The sequence below is a fragment of the Xiphophorus maculatus genome, chromosome 19 (genome assembly GCF_002775205.1).
Source record: "Xiphophorus maculatus strain JP 163 A chromosome 19, X_maculatus-5.0-male, whole genome shotgun sequence".
NCBI classification, from domain to species: domain Eukaryota; kingdom Metazoa; phylum Chordata; class Actinopteri; order Cyprinodontiformes; family Poeciliidae; genus Xiphophorus; species Xiphophorus maculatus.
Window position 1 is genome coordinate 8,796,684 of NC_036461.1, and position 20,332 is coordinate 8,817,015.

The 20,332-nt window shown below is 34.7% G+C and overlaps 4 protein-coding genes across 7 annotated transcripts; 1 reads left to right on the top strand and 3 right to left on the bottom strand.

The window, feature by feature from the left end:
* Positions 1–932: 932 nt before the first annotated feature.
* On the top strand, positions 933–5,650 carry ttc8 (tetratricopeptide repeat domain 8). Of its 2 annotated transcripts, XM_014476215.2 has the most exons (15): positions 933–1,135; positions 1,413–1,436; positions 1,567–1,687; positions 1,800–1,863; positions 1,955–2,114; positions 2,754–2,843; positions 2,927–2,971; positions 3,062–3,147; positions 3,244–3,331; positions 3,425–3,535; positions 3,621–3,760; positions 3,868–4,042; positions 4,149–4,271; positions 4,820–4,903; positions 5,015–5,650. In XM_014476215.2, exons 1-15 carry the CDS (start codon positions 1,022–1,024, stop codon positions 5,129–5,131), a joined length of 1,542 nt encoding a protein of 513 aa, XP_014331701.1. In that variant the 5' UTR covers positions 933–1,021; the 3' UTR covers positions 5,132–5,650. The 2 variants fall into 2 exon arrangements, with proteins under 2 accessions (XP_014331701.1, XP_005797753.1); XM_005797696.2 differs by lacking the exon at positions 1,413–1,436.
* Positions 5,194–8,825, bottom strand: LOC102221808 (CD209 antigen-like protein C). 2 transcript variants are annotated; one of them, XM_005797773.3, is made up of 6 exons: positions 8,616–8,825; positions 8,278–8,394; positions 6,952–7,200; positions 6,692–6,855; positions 5,960–6,096; positions 5,194–5,868 (listed from the first exon to the last, which is right to left on the bottom strand). In XM_005797773.3, the coding sequence occupies exons 1-6, from the start codon at positions 8,716–8,718 to the stop codon at positions 5,718–5,720; spliced, it is 921 nt and encodes a 306-aa protein (XP_005797830.2). In that variant the 5' UTR covers positions 8,719–8,825; the 3' UTR covers positions 5,194–5,717. The 2 variants fall into 2 exon arrangements, with proteins under 2 accessions (XP_005797830.2, XP_023208854.1); XM_023353086.1 differs by lacking the exon at positions 8,278–8,394 and having other exon boundaries at positions 8,616–8,810.
* Positions 8,826–9,197: 372 nt separating this feature from the next.
* Positions 9,198–14,643, bottom strand: LOC102223793 (CD209 antigen-like protein E). Of its 2 annotated transcripts, XM_023353085.1 has the most exons (11): positions 14,503–14,643; positions 14,105–14,206; positions 13,753–14,013; positions 13,493–13,653; positions 13,279–13,412; positions 11,297–13,005; positions 11,018–11,131; positions 10,481–10,738; positions 10,003–10,166; positions 9,687–9,823; positions 9,198–9,574 (listed from the first exon to the last, which is right to left on the bottom strand). In XM_023353085.1, the coding sequence occupies exons 1-6, from the start codon at positions 14,621–14,623 to the stop codon at positions 12,834–12,836; spliced, it is 951 nt and encodes a 316-aa protein (XP_023208853.1). In that variant the 5' UTR covers positions 14,624–14,643; the 3' UTR covers positions 9,198–9,574; positions 9,687–9,823; positions 10,003–10,166; positions 10,481–10,738; positions 11,018–11,131; positions 11,297–12,833. The 2 variants fall into 2 exon arrangements, with proteins under 2 accessions (XP_023208853.1, XP_005797751.1); XM_005797694.2 differs by lacking the exons at positions 13,279–13,412; positions 13,493–13,653; positions 13,753–14,013; positions 14,105–14,206; positions 14,503–14,643 and having other exon boundaries at positions 11,297–11,513.
* A 501-nt stretch (positions 14,644–15,144) lies between these two features.
* Positions 15,145–19,291, bottom strand: LOC111612180 (C-type lectin domain family 4 member E-like). Its single transcript, XM_023352443.1, has 6 exons — positions 19,208–19,291; positions 18,365–18,460; positions 17,508–17,774; positions 17,250–17,416; positions 16,530–16,666; positions 15,145–16,457 (listed from the first exon to the last, which is right to left on the bottom strand). The coding sequence occupies exons 1-6, from the start codon at positions 19,254–19,256 to the stop codon at positions 16,307–16,309; spliced, it is 867 nt and encodes a 288-aa protein (XP_023208211.1). The 5' UTR covers positions 19,257–19,291; the 3' UTR covers positions 15,145–16,306.
* Positions 19,292–20,332: the final 1,041 nt, after the last annotated feature.

The following is a 20,332-nucleotide window of genomic DNA, read 5'->3' on the forward strand; positions in this document are numbered from 1 at the left end:
CTATGCTGTAACTGCGAAATAATTTCCCTGCTGGGATGAATAAAGTAATTCTATTCTATTCTATTAAGATATTTTCAAATTTGTCTGGTCCTGAAGCAACTTAAGAAATGCAACATTTATGTCACCTACACACCGCAGTTTTTTGGTAAATAATTTTTGCCTTGTTCCAATGTCCATTTGAACATTTCGTTTCTTTTTTTCTTTTCTTTTGGGGTGGAATGACTGTAAAACAACCAACTTCAATTAAATTGGTGTAGTTATGCATTTTGGGTACATTAATTATAATATGAACATCGTAGTACATAGACATTGTAGGATAATTATTCTGGAACAAGTATGGTTCAACTGTATTATCAAAAGCCCAAAAGATTAGCAGAACTGGGATGAAAAAGATTAAATGGAAAAATAAATAAATAATCTATACATAAGTAAATGAAGCAAAATGCAATAAAAACATTTTCATTATATTAGAGAATAATAAGAATTATTATGTGCTTTTACAACAACTACTAATACTACTACTACTGCTATTATTATTATTATTATTATTATTATTATTATTATTATTATTATTATTATTATTATTATAAATGCATGTCCTGGCTGAAGATAAACACTTAACCACTTTTAGAACATCATTAGTGAAATAAAGTGAATTAAAATAAAAGATGGTTCTAATTTTGTTTTAACCAATTATCCTTTAAAACCAGTCATTTTAAGAACTTCAAAAACTTTCACGACGCATTTGGCAAAATATTAAGGAATAGACGTAGTTAGCATGTTTTTCACATCACACTGACATGCACTGTAGCCTTTTACAAATTATTTATAGAAGATTTTTACTATAACCTACAGGTTTTATTTTATCTGTCAATTCTTTGCCGGAAGTTCCGGTCTTGTGCAACCGGTAGTGAGGAACCGCCTTCCCGACTGTTGCCAAGTAACCAAAGAAGCTTCAGATTCGCCGTCGCTTTATTCCCGTTTAGCAGCTCGTTAGCAGAGTTTACAACCTGACACAGCCATGGAGGTGACGATGGACCCTTTGTTTCTTGCATGGAGCTATTTCAGGAGGCGAAAGTTTCAACAGTGTTCAGATATTTGTAGCAAAATATTGCAAGACAGTCCCTACGACCAGGTAATGCCGTTATAGTTAGCAGACTCTGCTAGTATGCTAACACATTTGTAAAGCTGCTCCGGAGTAATCCAGATTAGTATTCTGTATTCAGCACCATAACTCAGTGAAACTCCATGTATTTGTATTTATTTAAGCCACCACAATAATTTTTTGCTATTTTCTGCTTGATTTTATGTTTCTTCTCTTCTTTCCCTTGGATGTTATTTTATGTGTTTTCCTCCGTTTATTCTTTACACCCTGGTTTTACTCCTCTTTGTATTTCACTGCATGTCTTAAGGACTCATCTTTTCTTATCTCAGAGGTAATAAAATACTGCTTTCAGTTCCTGTGTTTTCGTTTGTTTGTTTTAGTGTCCAGAATTCATCAAAGGGCTTGATCCTAATGTTCACCTTTAGTTGTATTTGAGTGCTATCTATGTTTGTGTATCACAGGCAGCATGGAGCTTAAAAACCAGAGCCCTCACAGAGATGGTGTACATCGATGAAGTTGATGTTGATCAAGAAGGGATTGCTGAGATGATGCTAGATGAAAGCTCTATCGCACAAGTTGCACGTAGGTTTCAGCTCTTTGTCAGCACACCATTGTAAAGTAAAAACTGAAAAAAATATTTAATTCTGATAACACTTTCTCAGTGAGAAATTTTAATGATAAAACTCTCTTTTAGGACCTGGAACATCACTGAGACTCCCTGGAACAAGTCAGGGTGGTGGTCCCACTCCAGCAGTCAGGTATGATGCCTTTATAGCATAATAGAATAATATCATAGTAGAGTAATAATCATCAGTAATCTTAAAAGAAACCTTTGTCTTAAATTTTTAGGCCTATGACACAATCAGGGCGTCCTATCACAGGATTTGTGAGACCCAACACACAGTCAGGGCGTCCAGGAACAATGGAGCAGGCGATCAAAACCCCGCGTACTGCAAGCACAGCGCGACCTGTCACTAGTTCTTCTGGTAGATTCATTCGTTTGGGAACTGTGAGTGTTCATGTGCAAATACAGTCTATCCACAAAACAAATTTTGGACTATTTTAAAATTAACTACATATAAATTATTTGATAGATTAGCTTTTAGTTACTAATTTATATACTGTCAAATATGTGTAATGAATCTCCTGGTCAAGATGTGTAAAAAGCCTTAAAATAAATTAATCTTTTATTGGTACAACATTAGTTACTAGCAGAAAATTATTATGATTAAGAGAAATAAAGGTGTTAAAACATTAGTCTTTGTCTAGTTAATCTAAATGTGTTCCACTTAGGGAAGGAGTTACTGAAATAAATAAACTTTTCAATGATATTATTATTTATGGAATGGGTATGTTGTATTTAATTTAAAAGACAGTTTGGACTAACAACAATTATCAAATCAGTTATGTTATAAAATTCCTTCTCCCATTATCAATATACTCTGATTTACGGTTGAAATTTTCTTATAATTTTAAGTGTCAGAGCATGCATCTGCACTCAAAGATGGATTCATTTAAAGGCTTTCTATAAATTTGGACAGGTCTGCCAATAAAAATGACCATCACAGTACATACATGGCTTTCACAAAAGATTAATCAGGATATTTCTGAATTTAATTTCCATCAAATGTTTCCCCCTTTTCACTAGGCTTCAATGCTAACCAATCCAGAAGGACCTTTTATAAATTTGTCGAGAATAAACCTGTCCAAGTATTCCCAAAAGCCAAGTATGTCCAGGGTAAGACAAAAATCTTTCTTCCAGCAATTTAGTACAATATTTTCTTTTTCCACATTTAATGTGATCCAAATTTCTCTTTGCAGACTTTATTTGAGTACATCTTTCACCATGAAAACGATGTTAAAAATGTAAGTGTTCCTCTCTCGTGTGGAATATAACCTGAGTTTTTAATCTGTGACCACTGGATGCTGATATATGTGGCTTAATTTTCTGTACAGGCTTTAGATTTAGCAGCTCAAGCTACTGAGCACGCACAGTTTAAAGATTGGTGGTGGAAGGTTCAACTAGGAAAATGTTACTACAGGTAAGAATGTCTCACAACCATCAAAACTGTGCAGATGAAAGCATTGGTGTTTCTTTTAAAAGTGTACTGTTTAACATTTTGTTTTTACATTTTCAGACTTGGTTTATACAGAGAAGCAGAGAAACAGTTTCGATCAGCTCTCAACCAGCAGGAGGTGGTAGATACATATCTCTACCTCACAAAGGTAGTGACTAAACTATGACTTCTGTTCTTAGTGACTCTGAGCATGTTTAAGAAATCATTAAATGCAAAATCATGGTTGTTTTATTTCTTCAAGGTTTATCAGCGCATGGATCAACCAATAACAGCTCTCAACCTTTTCAAGGAAGGCCTGGACCACTTCCCTGGTGAGGTCACCCTTCTGACGGGAATCGCCCGCATCCATGAGGTATATTTGTCGACATAAAGGCTTCTCAGTCTCCTGTCATGATTTAAATTAGATATTTACTGTTTCTAATGGGATTTCTTTCCAGGAGATGAACAACATTACTTCAGCCACAGAGTATTACAAAGAGGTCTTGAAGCAGGATAACACACACGTAGAGGCGATCGCCTGCATAGGCAGTAATCACTTCTATACCGACCAGCCTGAGATCGCCCTGCGGTTCTACAGGTCAGACAAATTTACTCTCCCGTTAAGCTGGCACCATATTTTCAAAATTTAAAGAGTAAACCTTTTGCACAGTTATGGTTGATTGAGCATGCTTGTTCTCTTCCTAGACGGCTTCTCCAGATGGGTGTATATAACTGCCAGCTGTACAACAACTTGGGCCTCTGCTGTTTCTATGCACAACAGTACGACATGACTCTGTCCTCATTTGAGAGAGCTCTGGCACTGGTTTCCAGTGATGAAGAGCAGGCAGATGTCTGGTACAATATTGGGCATGTTGCTGTGGTGAGTCAGCAAACTAAAGAAAAAGATACTACTTGCTACTTGCACAAAAAGAACCATATATTGATATAAAAATCATAGAAGCTAATATTACATTGTGTGTTTAAAGGGCATCGGGGACTTGACGCTGGCATATCAGTGTTTTAAACTGACCCTGGCTTTCAATAATGATCATGCTGAGGCCTACAACAACCTGGCGGTACTGGAACTGCGAAAAGGTCATATTGAGCAGGTGAGAACAGAGATTGCTTTTTTAGCTGGTAAATACAGAATTAAAAACATATTATTTTACATATTATTTTATTTTTATTGTGATGCAACATACAGTATCATGTAGGTGTTTGCCTTTTGGGAGAAAAAACAGAAGCAATAAAATGTGTAGTAATATCTAAAGATGACTACCAATTATACTGTTTTTAAGTGTTCTTATATCTACATATGGATTATTTTTGTTATTAAAGAAGAACGATCCTTCCTGCAGACAGCGGCGATGCTGGCCCCTCACATGTATGAGCCAAGAGCCTTTTAATAAGTTTGATTAATCTGTTTTTTGTTTTTGCTCAATTTTTAACTTTTTGTCCTTTTTTATATTAGTTGTTCTTATTTTACACCATCTGTTCATATTCTGAAAACTTGTAAACGTAAACCGCAACTTCAATTTTGTTGTTTTTTTCTGTGAGTCACAATAAGGATCTTTTATCTTCTCTTCATCACAGATTTTTGAGTTAATTTTTAGTGCATTCTGATAAGATGTGTTTATAAAAAATATCTCTTATCCAGTCGAAAGCCTTCCTGCAGACAGCCGCGTTGCTGGCCCCTCACATGTATGAGCCGAACTTCAATCTCTCCATTCTGTGTGAAAAGGTAAAGCTATGCTGTGTAATATAGCATTTAAACAGTACATTTCTGTCAAGTAATTAATCACTTTCATATGTAAGTACATATATAATATGGATGTCTTCTGTCTGTGTCCAGATTGGAGATCTTCAGAGCAGTTACACTGCAGCTCAAAAGGCTGAGGACGCTTTTCCAGAGCACATCGACACTCAGCAGCTCCTCAAGCAGCTTCGCCAGCACTTTGCAGTTCTGTGAGCCATCAGACATCCAACCAAAAAGTTAAGAAAGTAGTAAAAGATGGGCAGGTTAGTCAGATGGAAAACAATAGTTGTCATTTATGTTTATTCATAACAGAATGGTACCTAAAAATCCACATTTACAGAATAAATCATGGGATGACATATTTACTCTAGTTTGATAAGGATATATTGGGTGTTTCCCAGAAATAAATTGCATGAGTTTAATCTAAATGTTGTTTTGCATAAAGTTCCACTCTGATGTATTGTAGATATGCACAGAAGGACACTCCTTTTTTATTTCACACAAATCTTTGTAAAATTCTGGAGAATTTTAGAATGTTTAATTGCTACATTTTCATATATATATATATATATGTGTGTGTGTGTGTTCGTGGGCGTGTGTGTATAGTGGCGTCAAATATTTGTTATGCAAAAAACTAAAATGTATGTATTTTCAGACAAAATTTTTGTAGTTTGACCTTCCCTGCCATTTATAGGTTATGTAGGATAAACAATAAAGAAACAGCACAAAAGAGTTTCTGTAGTGATGCTCAATTGTTGCTTCAGCAAATAAAAGTAGGACTTTAAAAAGAATGACTTTGTTATCCGAAAGACCTCGGTGCCATTTCACAAATCCACTTCAGGTTATAATTGCACGGTGCATCATTCCAAGACATGAATGGGTTGCTTTTGGGGTACACTGCGGCACAGTCCTCATTGTTTAAGTTGTTTGGCTCTCCGACGTTCCAGAACCTGAAATAAATAATTGGTAGCTTCGTTGAGAGGTAAATTATGCTCTGACACAGTTTGTTTAAAACTGGTTTATCAACTGTATAACTTTTACCCCTCAGTCAGTCTTGTCCCATCCACCCATTTCCAGACCCCTTCCTCTTCCACGTCTCTCAGTCCGATCCAGAAACCACTTTGCGATGCTTGTCTCGAAAGGTCTTGATTAATTGTTAGAAACCTAGTTATTCCAAGCTGACAAAAAATAATCACAAACATGTTCACTGATACATATGCAATGTAGTAGAAAAATATTTATCTCAATATGGATTTCTTCTGTTAAACACATTAAACACATTTTGATAAATTGGAGGCAGATAACCCAAGTAGCCCATATTTTCAAATGATTATTTTCTTTTATTAGGGAAAAAATTACTACCATCTAAACCAATCTGGCCCTACGTATCTGCATTTGTTGAGATCAATATTACTTGATTACTGCATAAAAACTTGAATAGAACCTGTTTGACAACACGAAGTAGACTAAAACTTTTCAAAAAGTAGCACAACAGAGATAGAAATTCAAGAACAGATGGGTTATGCTGTGGCTTGACCCTACAATGTGACTAAATTAAAGCAATTCTGCAAAGAAGAGCGGGTCAAAGTTCTGCAAAGTGACGTAAAAGTCTCATTGCCGGTTGCTACAAACATTTGATGGCAGCTATTAGCACAACTACAAGAATAGCACAATTATTCAAGTTAAAATGGCAAATACTTTTTTACAGCACTATATATTTTTTTAATGAAATGTAAGTGCCAAGAATATTAAAACTTAGACCAAATGTCTTACATGCTTTTCTCTGTTGTTCACAATGGCCAAGTCTCCTCCCTGCCTCCTGCAGAACTGCCGGGCCTCATTCCATGATGTGCGGTAAAAAGTATCAGAAAACGGGAAGTAATAGCAGCTTGAACTCATGAAACTCCATCCAGGCAAACAGTGTCTGCAGCCCTCCTCTGTTTTTAAATAAAACGAGGGAAGCATAATATTCTGTTGGCTGGTTTGCAGTTATAATACGTGCTTGTACATATAGGGATTAAAAAGCCTCTCACTTATCATCGGTAAATGGGATTTCAGCGATGCAATGTCCACCTGCAACTTTTCCACCTGCTTTTCGTAGTCTTTGACTCTGAGGGTCTGATGTTCGTGCTCCCACTTGATGACTTGCTGCTCGCTGATCTCCATCGCCAGCTGTTTCTTGACTTCATCCCTGATTTGCACTGCAGCGTCATAAGAAGCCTGAAGTTTACTTATCTCTCCGCTGATGTCTCTCACTATGTTATTTTCACTTAGTTTGTTATCTGCAGCCAGTAAAAAGAGAAATTGCACATATTTTAGTCATTAACATTTAACCTGATAATTAAAACAAACACCAAATTAATATTACATGTAGTTATTGCTTTTGTCAGATTAACCATATATGAACCATTTTTTCAGTGGGGAATGATTTTTTTAATGATTTTTAAGAACAGAAATTGATGCAAAGCTTTTAATTTATTGCACATTTTCTGTAATACACAGAATCCAAACTATACATTCTGGCTCAAGTACATTCATAGAAGTAACCCTAATTCTAACCCCTAACCCCAACCTACCTAATATTTGGCTACATGTTCTTTAATGAATGCTGAGAAAAGTTTTTCTTCTTTCGTAAGGACCTGGGATATTTCTGACTAGATATTTACCCCCTCATCCTTATGTAATTGAAAGATTTCCTTTGGATTAAATTAATACCTGCTTGAATCCTGATTTGAAGTATGGTCATGCATTTTCAATAGGTTTGAGATTGTGGATCCTCCTAAAACAATTTTAATGTGCATTTAGGATCTTAGTCCAATCTGAATATTAAGTCTAAACCTTTTTTCTGGATTGAAGTTTGGACAATCGCACAAGACAAAACTGAACTGTTTCCCCACAATGACAATAATGATTTTTGGAGGAATAAATGTGAAGCTTTTTTCTACTTTTTAAAAAAATAATTTAAGATGTCTGTTGTATAATTAGTCCACTATGAAAAAGAACAGTTCAAATCTGTTTTTAAAATCTCTAAATAAATATATGTGCACTTTAATCCGAACTGCATCTGATAATTATTGATACAAATTCTGTTTTCTGATTACTTTCACTTAACGTTACAATTCTTGTTTCAAATACTTGTGTGTTTAGTTTATTACTTCCGATAAATTGTCTGGTTTTGGATGATAATGTGACGTAGAAATCTGACCACCGAAGCTCGGTTTGACAAATCATTAATCTTTTACTTTCCCATCCTTGATTTACTGTAACAATCTTCAAATCCTATGCATTGCATTAGGCTAATGACTAATGGCATTAGTCATGAGTATTAGTTTAAAGTTACTTGGGTAGAAATAACTTACAGTACACTCCCAGGCCAATATTAACCATTAGCAGAATCACTGCTAACGCTGCTAGGCTTGCTGTTAGCAGTTTGTAACGATTCATGTTGGATTCAGGTCTCATCGTCGACATAGTCACTACGCAGAAAATATCAGACATCAACAGATGGATATAAAAGAAAATGATGTAAAGAATAAAATATAAAAACTAGATGGATATCTTCAATATATCACATATTTTCAATCGAAAAGCTAAATGCAAATTTTAAATAAATAATGAGAAGTATATCCTTATTCTCTATAGCAAAGAAATGATAACGTCCGTGTGTCTGCAATGCTCTCTCATTGGTTTTTCATACCTTGATTCTCCTGATTTGATGGTAGATGAGGCTCATCTTCAGTGGTTTCCTCCTGACTAATTAGTTTGTTATATGGACGACCTGAATTTTGCATTTCCTCCATTTTTGAACGTTAAATTGAGAGTGATCTCACAGAAAAATCCAGCAGAGATTGTTTGTTAGGACATTGCCCTCAGAGCTCTTGTGTGTATAACATTACACACAGAAAAAGTTCATTTGTTAAATATTGACAGGGAGTAAACTGAGTCCCTGGGCCGGATTTTAGCAAGGCTTACCTTGGGTGGGCCAAGCCCCATCCCCTATTATCATTTAGTTTTTAGAAAATTGATGTTTTGAAAGCAGCATATTAAATAAGTTTGTAAAAGAAACTTGCAACCCTACGACAGGTTATAAGTTCTGAAAAATCCTCCTCCACTTTTAAAGTGTTTATCTGGCAGAATAATTATCTTTTAAATGTCTTCTAAATGTTAAAAGACAATATGCAAGATTTGTAAACACTGTAACAGAAATAAAAAGCTGCTTCCCAGTGTGTTTCTTCAGATTTACAAACCGGTTATTCATTTGTGAAATCATAAAATCATATTTATTTTTTTAACATTTATTTTGGCAATAAGACTTCCTTTTAATTACACAAGCATAGAAAGTGCAACACATACACATGTTGAACTTTGACTGAAATGTTCTAAGCTGATAAAAGATTGTTTAATACACAGTTAACGAATTGTGAAATCTTTGCTAACCATTACAGAATAGATTGGTTAGCAAAAGTCTTCAGGCTGTTCATATGCATGTTTAAATGATTTCAGATATTGTTTTGCCTGATCTCACAGATCCAGTTCAGTAGATGCTGCTGGCAGTTTCCAGTGTACCAAGTCCTGATAGTGTCTCCATAGTAATGAAAAGCAGCACAGTTCCCGCTCTGAGGTCCAGTATGACTGGGTTGCCCACTTCTCCAGTACCTGTGACATTTAAGCAATACTCAGAGAATCTCACTGTTGTCTTTGTTGGAAGCTATGATGTTCTTTATGGGTTATTTGAATGACTAATAATGACAGTCATTGAAATTCTTACATTACGGACGTCTCTGTCACATTGTTTGTCCATGTCCACGTTCCCAGATGTTTCAGTTCACTAAGGCCGATCCAGAACCCGTTCATCCACCACATGCTACTGCTGTCTATCCTCGGAAAATTTGTACTTATCAGTTGCTGTGAACAACACGACATATAAGATAATGCATTACTTGTCGAAACATAGCGAAAGCAAAAGGAAAACAAAAGCTTAGTAAAGTGAACTCTTTCTTTCAGGGCCTCTTTCTGTGTTTTAGACAAATTCACAATGTTGCTATAATTCAGGCCTTTTAAACAGGATTTACATTTCGACCCACCTGTTCCTCCAAGTTGTTGATTATGAGCAGGTCGCCTCCTTGGCGAATGCAGTCAGCTCTGCTGTCTGACCAGTTCTTTCTTGATTCCGGTTCATATTTAGAAAAGTAGTAGCATGACGTTTTCAGTAGGAGCCATCCTGAAGGGCATTTGCCACAGTTTTTCTCTGTTAAATAGAAATCAAGACAGCTCTTTTTGTCAGATAAAATTATTTTTTGATTTCTGAAAACAAGAAAAGCTGCACTGTGTATCCCAAAGACATTCTGTTTTTAGACAAACTTCAATATATTCTATTGGAAATTTTTTATGACAGGCAACACAAAGTAGTGCAAAAATCAGAGTAGAGATGCCTCTAAATAAATTGCATCTAAAAATTGTAAATGTGCTCTATAAATAGTCATATAATGATTAATTGTTTGATTTAATGAATGTCTGCAAGAGACAGTGTTGAAAATGTATTTCTTAGAAACTCAAAACTACCTAGAGCAGATGCATTGGACAGAAGATTTGTCTTCTCTGTTTGCAGGATGCTAATTTTCCTTTGAAGGCTGTCAGTCAGAGTCTTCTTCTGCCTCACTTCCAGCTTTAGTTGAACATGGTTGGCACGCTCTTTCTCCAGTGTGTTCTGGGCCTCCTTTCTCTGTCTTATTATCTCCGTGTGGTTGCGGAGAAAGTTCACCTCAACAAGGAGGGGTGAAGCTGCTAAATCAGGAACCTGAAGGTCTTTGGCGTTAGCACCTGTACAATAAAAAACTGAGTAAGATGACACAAACTAAAATTGCTGTCTGGCTTAAGAAGAAGCTTGCTGCTTAATACATTTGGTCCAGATCTCAACATTTACGTAAGTGGGGGTTTGAATAATACTGTAACATTTTAGGTTTCTAAAATTTACAGAAAAATGTTTATTTGTGTAGCCTTTAACATACCCACAATGTCTGACTTCCTATTAGTGTGGCAATCAGCTCAGAAATCTTTTGGTAACTTAACAGTCGTGTACCAACAGATTTTCATACTTACAGTAAATCCCAATGACAGCAGCAGAAATCAGTAAAGCAGCATTTAGCAGGCCCAAGCTTAGTACAACCAGTCGCTGGTGTTGAAATGTATATTCACCAATTTCTGCAAACAGAGCTTAAAAATATTCATCAGTGTTAATCTTCAAAGTGAATTCTGTATTGCTGAATTTAAAAAATAGAAATAAGAATAAAATTTTAAAAATCTGGATAAGCTAAACAACAGAATGTTAAAGGGAAGCAACGTTGGGAAGCTGTAATAAAGTTCATTGTAAAACGCTACCTTGTCCAAATGTTCGTCGATGAGAAGGTGAAACCTCATCCGTGGTCAAATCTTGGTAAATCTTTCCTTCAAAAGACATCTTTTCCTCTCTTTTTTACTCTGAATTCTGCACTTTACCACTGCTAGTAGTCCACATCGATCTGTTTGTCCTGTTCAAACTAGTGATAAGAGGCACAGGCTCGTATGATCATGTTTTAAATGGCATTCTGGTGACCGTGTGACTGGGAGTAGACCTGTTGTACCAATACTTTTTGAATGTTTTTAATACAAACATGTTGCAAAATGTTGTATGGCTTAACGCTGAATAATATAAATACATTTTATAGATGTGTTTGTGTTTAACTGCCAGGGCTAGAAAAAAATACAATCAGTATCTTGTTGTATTAAGATTTATATATCTTTCAAGCCAAAATAAGTTCTCATAAAGTAAATCAGCAGCACTTTCCTGGATGTTTGAGTGTTGTCTCAAAGAAACAGTGAGAAGAGAGTCAGAGGGAGCAATTGAATTGAATACCTTTTTTAGAATGCATAATCTAAAGATGAAAATAGTTCTAAATCTCATTAAAATGAGAAGGCTATATTGACAAATGTTCCTTCTTGTTAAAGAGATGCTGCTCATGTATTTGTTTTGTAGCTCTGGAAGTTAAATCCTTCCTTACATTCACCCACAAAATAACCAAAGATAAATATTGGAACAAGTAACTAACTTGAATTTTTATTTTTGTTTTGGTAAGTTTAACTTAACTTAGTTTGTGTTAGTTTACTCTGTCTTTGCTTAGTTTATCTTAATTTATCTTTTATTTGAGCTTGGTTTGTGTTATTTATTTTGCTTATTTTTTCTAAGTTAATTTATCATAAACTGAACTAGTAATTCAAAAATATAGCAGACAAGGTGACATTTGTTTGTATTACTAATTTAAATAACTTATCTTGCATTAGTTTCTAAAGTTAATTTAACATATTTTATCATAGTGTGTGTTAGTTCACTTGGTTAAATTACCTTAGCCTTGCTTTGGACTTTTTTTTTTTACTCTTTGCAATGTATCTTAAATTGCTGTATAAAGCAGGCCCTTTATTTAAACTCACCAATATATTAAGATGAAATTTATTGACAATGTTTTCATAGACATACAGCAAATAAATACGAGATTAATATTTGCAAAAAAAGCATAACAAATGTGGCACAATGACAACAAGTTTATATTTTTTTAAGGCTAATGTCAAAAAAGGTAAGTATTTGAATGGAGATCTGTAAATGTAGTTTAAATGGACTTTAGTCATATAGCATTTTTCTAGTCTGACTATTAGAAGCACATTTTAATTAGACTCTTTTAGTCAGTCAAACTTACAATCTTCACACATACATAGATATGCAGATTAGTAGACAACTTGCTATGAAATGCTGCATGTATCGGGAAGCTTGTCTAATGATATACAATTACAGCTTTTGCTGAGACACTTCCACCTCAACAGGCTGTGGCATTACTGGATTTTTTTTTCTTTTATTATGGAGGTATAAGTGTGCACTATATTTAGACTATTGATTATTCGTCCTGTTTAGGAACTCATAAGTTGGTGCTTTCTCACAAATCCAGTTTTGTCTGGATCCACATTCTAAATCATTCCAGGCCCTGAAGAAGTTTTCATTAGGGTACACTGCTGCACAGTCCTCGGTGTGATAATCATCTGGCTGCCCGACATTCCAGTATCTGTAACAAATAACAGATTAATATAAAAAGACCAAAATCCATCATCACCATTTTCCAAATAAGACAGTTGTGTTAACAATTGTTAAAACTGAAAAGAATGACTTATTTTCAGTAGTTCTGGCTTGCAACTTTTCAAAAATTCTAAATATATGTTCAAAATTAATTGTGATTATTTGCTATGTAATGATTAACAAAAGATTTGTGATACCATCACGAGTTAAAGTCCTTGTCAAAGTAAATGAGAAATTATTGTTTAAAATAATAAACTCCTACCCTTCAACTAGGGGCGTTCCATCCAACCATTGCCAGGCGCCTTCCTCGTTAGAATCTCTCAGTCCAAACCAGAAAGCACTTTTGGTTTCTGAAGGATCCTGACCATGATTTAACAAGTAATTTACGATTTTCTTCTAATGGAGGAAAAATAAAATGTAATTGGTAAAAACAATCATTGTTTTACTAAATGTAGACATCAAAAATCTTAACTAACCTCTTTGTCTTTGGTGTCAATGACTGGAAGATCTGCTCCATAAATCTGGCAGAACTCTCTGGCTTTTTGCCATGATTTCAGCCCAGCATTGTTAGAAGAGAAGTAATAACACACCAAGTTTATGAAGAGCCATCCAGGAGGACAGTGAGTGCAGCCATCAGCTGTCAAAGATAATAGCACGATTACAGAAAATTTGTAAAAATGAAATACACGCAACTCCATCAAAGCTTTAAGTAAATATACGTGGCATCATGTCTCACAGATTTTTGGTACTTGTGATCTCAGTTTTCCAAGGTCCTGTGTAACTTTCTCAATGAGCACTTTGTAGTCTTCAGTCCTTTTCGTCTGATGTTCAAGCTCCCACTTGGTTTCTTTCTGACTCTTCATTTCACCGTCCAGCTGCTTCTGAGCAGCATATATGTTCTCAACTGCTGTCTTATATTGCTTATGAAGTTCAACGAGGTCTTTTCCAAGGCTTTCGGTGTCTTTGAGTGTGAGGTGAGTTTCTTGCAATCTACTGTCTGCAAAGGCAGAAGAAAATCAATCTGTTATGAGAAATATTATTTTCAGCTATTCTTACTGAAATGCAACTTTCAGAGCAGCACAACTTACAATGCACCCCCAGGGCAATATCAAGTATAAGTAGAACACCAGCAAGAAGCACCAAGATTACTGCAGCCAGTGTGCTACGTCTCCCAGGAGTGAACAAAGTCACTAAGCACAAAACATAAAGAAATGTAACGAAATTAAACAGTTACACGTTATATTTATGTCCAGCATATAGACATCTCAATGTCAAAGGTCACAATATTTGAGCTTTACATTCAGCTATATGCAATATTCATTTTTTATTCTACGTTTAAAAAATATTTCTAAAGCCATATTGCTTTAAAATGTATGTAATCTCATTTAAATAAATTCTACTGCAGAATTTTACAGCTTAATATCTTCAGAGATTAAATTTCTAACATAAGTAAAAGTGCATATTGTGAATATTCAGCCCGTCATACCTGGTTGCCTGCTTGGGTTAGACATGTGGAAGGAATTATGATCTTCAACTTGGAATTCCTCTTCACAAATCAGCCTGTTAAATCCATCAGAATCGCAACCTTGAGATTGTGTCTTCTCCATTGTCCTTGTTAAGCTTTCCTCAGTCATGGACATGTGAATGCATGGATTATTTTAGACCTGCTTTTGCTGAGCTCATCAGTAATACAATTCTGATGAATGTTCAGTTTTAAATTTAGATTTCAGTTTTCTCCTGAAAAGAGAAGTGAAATTATTCTTGCACCATCCTAACCAAATAACAAACCATGCTTCCTAAAAAGACAATTTTACTCTGGGAATTGTTACTGTCTGAAAAATTAACCCTAGTATCCAAAAATGACCCATTCAGATCAATTTCTTGCAAAATTATTGTAATGATCATTTCATATTCCAGCTATTCCTCGTAAATATGTTACTGATATCAGTCCATTTATATTTCTTTCACAAGTTTTAAGAAATATTGATTTCAGTTTCAATTAAAGGGTCAGAAATATTTATTTACAGAACATCTTCAGAATCTTTGATTCTTTTCCAACTGTCATGAATATTAGTTTCAGTAAATCAATTCATTAAGTGAAATCACATTATTACACACAGGCTGATGTTTTTCTTTATTTCTGCTAATTGTGGTGATTTTCCATTTACAGCTCGTGAAAATAACATTTAAGTTTAGAATATTAGATCAGAGCAATAAAAACATCTTTAAAGGGACGGTATTATGTATTCTACTGGCATATTGTTCCATTTTAATGCTGTACAAATCAAACATAACTTTACAGAAATATGACACCTTGAAATTAGCCTGTCTCTCTTTTAAAAGTTCCTACTCTGTCCGACACTGCCTTCTGCACGTCGTCACAACAATGCCCCTCCCTTATGCCATTTACAACAATTCTTATGATCTTTGTACTAAGAAGTAGTTCCAATTATGAGGTCAGCAGGTGTTTGTTAATTGCTGTTGCTAATAGTCTGGAGGAACTGAGTGGGGAAGATGTGGGGTTGGGGTCCTCTGGAGGGCAGAAACTCGGTGAAGGGCTGCAGCTCCAAAGATGATCTTTGGGGAAATAGGCGGTGCTTCACGAGAGCAAGTGTTAATAGATTAATTGTATGTCAACAACTCACTTGCAAATTTCATGTTCTCTGCTGTGTCCAAAACAGAATGCAGTCCAAGCTTACAAGATAGCAAAATACCAATTCGAAGTTAATAAAGATACTCCGAAACAAGACAAACAGTAAGCAAATAGAACAAATCTCAAGTAAAGGCATAATTTTAAAAATAACAGGAAGTGAAGTTTTATTAAGGAACAAAAGAACCTAAAACACACAGCTTGATTCAGAATCAAAATACGTATAGAAATATGGAATTTACAGGACACAAGAACTAAAAGTTTTAAACCTGTGGAATGAACTGGATAGCTACAGCCAACAGTGACAAAACCAAAATCACACACAAAATAACCATAATACAAATTCAAAGTACTGATGACCATGACAGCTCTCATATATTGTTTTTTAAATCTGAAAAAACACAATCACAATTATGTGACTTTCTCTTGCTCCAAATGGCTTTTTGAGGTTGTAATGCTGAAATCTGCAAGGTACTTGCGTACACAAGATCCAATATTGGTTAAAATACTGGTGTCAAAACTTTCAAAACACCTTAAAATCTTAATAAGAACATTTCAAAAGTAAAGCCAGTAAAAAGTACACATTTTTGGAACTGAAATCCTTTATTTTTGGGAGTGTAAGGAACTGCTTCACATGTTTTCAGCTTTGGTTGATTTCACATATCCACTGTAACTGACTCTGACGACAGTCACCGTCATAACGTGTCTTCCAAGGATTCTCATCGCTGTAAATTGCAACGCCACAGTCCTCTCCTGTGTTCCAGTCATTTGGTTCCCCATCCATCCAATACCTTTGAAAAATGAAAGTTTTGAGTAAAACAGCAAAAAAAAAAAAAAGTCAAAAAATGTTCAGTGTCTCAAACCTTGGTTCGACCTCCGTGACATTATTAAGCCAAACCCAAGTCCCCTCTGTCTCCTTATCTGTGAGGCCTATCCAGAACCCACTTGCCCAGACATCACGACCACTTCTCATGTCATTAATAGTATGACTGATAAATTCCTGCAAAAGCACAAACATGTTCAGAAACAATACAGTTTTTCAAGTCATACACACTGCTGGCCACTGTAAAAGATGTAAAAAAAAAAAAAACTTTATATAAATGTTGCACAATTATACAATTGGAAAATTAATCCGTGGCCCCGCGCCTAAAAAACAGGTCTAAATAACCCCAGGATGCCACTCTTTGCTGACGTTTTGTATATTACAATAACACACATAGTGATGTTCACTAAAAAAAAATCACTTCACTTATATCTATTATAAAAGAATTATTGTTATTGTAGACACAATTGTGCCACAAATTATTTAGCTAAAAACAATTTCTCGTTGCTTTTTCCTCAACATAATAAATGTACTCAAATTCAAGATTTTGTGTTCCCAAAATTTCAGTGACATTTATGCACAGCTGTAAGAGATCAATTTATTTTACTGCTTTTTATCTATATCAGGGCTACAATGATAAAGAAGATATGATATAACTTTGGTGACATTGCACCAAAGTTAAAGATTGCACATTTACATTTCTCACCACACGTTTATCTCTTAACAAACAACTTGCAGCTTGTAGTTTTTTTCAACCCACCTGCTCCTGCTGGTTGTCAATCACAACAAGATCAGCACCACGTTTGATGCAGTCCTCTCTGCTTTTATGCCAGTTCTTCTTCACAGTAGTGGACTCAGTGTAAGAAAAGAAATAGCAGCTCGAGTTGAAAATAAGCCATCCAAGAGGACATCTGCCACAAGTTGAACCTGAAATAAACAAGTTATTTATGTCTCGCTAGCTACCTTACTACACAATATATAAGAAAAAAAAATTGGGAAGGAAACGTTTCTGTCTGACCTAAAGCCGATATGTTGGCCTGCAGGTGTGTCTTCTCCACTTGCAGAGCTTCCACCTGCTTCTGATATCCATCATTGATGATCTTTTGCTGCTCAATTTGCTCCTTTAGTTGCGTGTGATTTTTTATTGCATTTGCCAATGCTCTCATGGCTTGCTTTTCAGCTTCGATCACATCGCTGTGGTTGCTGCGAAGAAAAGCGACCTCACTGATGACCTCAGATGCAGGTGAGTGGGAAACCTCTAGAGAGGCTTGTTTGACTTGAGCACCTGAGCAGATGAGAAAAAAATACTGCTAGAAAGGCAACACATTAGTATATTACAGCTGAGTTTTTAAAGATGCATGTGAAGGTTTTTTAGGGTGGAGTTACCACAAACAATTTAAATGTTCTAAAGAAAAACTCAAATAGGAGCAAAAGTTTAAAGTTATTGCGCACTGTCCCTTGTGTGTGTGAGTGAGTCATTTTGTGACCCTGTTTGAAATGGAGGAGAAATTCACTGTAGAGTCAAACTTCTGTTTTCAGTAATAGTTTTAAAAGAGACACTGAAGATGTTTTTTGTATGATCACTCCAACCTAAAACATATCTGGTCAAAAATTTTTCTTTAAAGACATAAAGTTATTATGGCACTCATTGTTGCAATGAGTGAATGTAAACCTCTGAGAAGCAATTTAATATAAACCCTGCAAACCAAATAAAGTTAAAAACCAAGATTGTGACATTTATGGATGTTGAAACAATTTGAGGTTACAAAACATAGCTTTGCAAAGAAACAATGGTTCATTTTTTTGTTGTTTTTCTTTTTTTAGAAAAATCCTTCTGAATGAGGAAATAAGCATTTTATAAAATGTCATACTTACATTTAACACCAAGAACAACGGCAGATATGAATAACACGGCATTCAGCAGTCCGAGACACACAATGTTCACTTTGTAGTTTCCAAATACAGATCCTCCTGGAATTATTAACCAAAATATATAGGAATTTATTATATACATGATTTTGATTCATGTTAAAAATGTAATTTAAACTTTCATCTCGCAGACTTTAATCGTATTATATCTAGTAAAGTGGGAGCAGTCTAAAAGCCAAAAACAAATTAAATTACTAACAAATTCTTTTAGTAAGCTTCCAAATCAAAAAGTTGCAAAGAAATATTTAGAGTTTAAAATTTAGTTGGATGCAGGCTTTTAAATGTGAATGACCAAAAATCCAATATATAAAACAATTCTTGATATTATTTCTACATTTGATTACTTACTAAATTATCATCTTTCATTTTTCATTTATTAGGAATAAAAACTATTTATTTAATGGTTCATTTAATTTATTAATTGCAGAACTTCTGGCCCACTATACTCACAGCCAGTTATTTATTTTCTTTATCTATCTTTTCAGTAACACAGTCAATAGCCTTTAAATATCCTATATCTTTTATCGGTAGTCAAATTTTAATAATTAAGGAAATAAAGATGTATGAATAAATAAATATGTGTGTCACATATTACAATGGTGGAAATATACACCTAATCTCTATACTTGTGGGTTTTCTGGTAAAATATGAAGTAAAATATTCATGCTATCTCTACCCCCTAATTTTGAAAGAATAATAGTAATCCCTTTTCAGTTTTAAATGGAAGTGCAACCACAGCCAGACATTACAGATCAATCAAATGACCCTTTGATTAATTTAAGGCCTTACCTTGTCCACAGAGAGGTCCATTTCTGTAGAAGTTCTGTTGGCGCTCCATGGCTGAACACCCCTAGAACGATACTGACTAGTATCTGTCTGTTCTTCCTTTTTTATACACTCTAGCAGTGGAAGTACAGTTATAAAGGAGGATGGATATAAAAAATTTTCTGTCCTGAGACAGTTAAAAAAAGTGAAATATGAACTGGAATGTACTGATTGATTCATGTATGTTTTGTTAACAGAATTTTCTTATCAGCAACCATTAATAAAACCAAAGAGAAAAGAAGGGGTTATATTATTCAAATACCAGCTGCTTTTTGTTTATTTCAAAAAATATTTAGTAGAAATTTAAGGTTGATTTTAGTTTTATGTTTAAAATAATACAATTAGAATCCAGAGAGAGGCTTTTTGTATAGGTATTTTATATTTTATATGATACATGTTTATTAAAGTTTAATTCACCAAACAGCTATTATCACCAAAAATGTGCTGCCTAAATTTCTCTGTTAGTACCTAATTCTCTGTCATACAATTTTGAATAAGTAATTTTAAAAACATATATATGTGGTGCAAACATAGATGACAGAACACCTTTGAGTTGTACAGAGAAAACAGCGCTACCTACAGTCATATTTTTCATGGTTGCAGAATTAGGTGCCTATGTGCAAAAAAAAAAAAGACTTTACTTCCCTCTATGAATTTGTTTGATTGTTTCAAGCATAAAAAGACACTTATGTCTCCGCTGATTCATTTTCTGATCACAAAAAATAAAAATATTCAAACGCAAGCTATGAAAACAAAAATTAAATTAAATGTAATATAGTTTCCGGTATTGTGCTTTGGGAAGTGACGCAGTAGTTGCCCAAGATAACTCCGTTTCCCAAGATAGCTTTTACTCAATTTCCCTCCGATGTTTGAAGTTGACACGTAAAGTCTGCTTCTTAGAATAGAATAACAGTCCATTGGCAGTTTTAAAAAGTGTTAATTTCAGCTGAAGGTTGTCATTGTTGCTAACAGATTAGCAAAAATCAAGCTAATCGTTAGAACAGAAGCTAAACTTTACCGGAAGTTATCTCTTGTTACTTTCACAATAAAATACTTCATGACGCATTTAAAGTTGGAATACTTTATTTT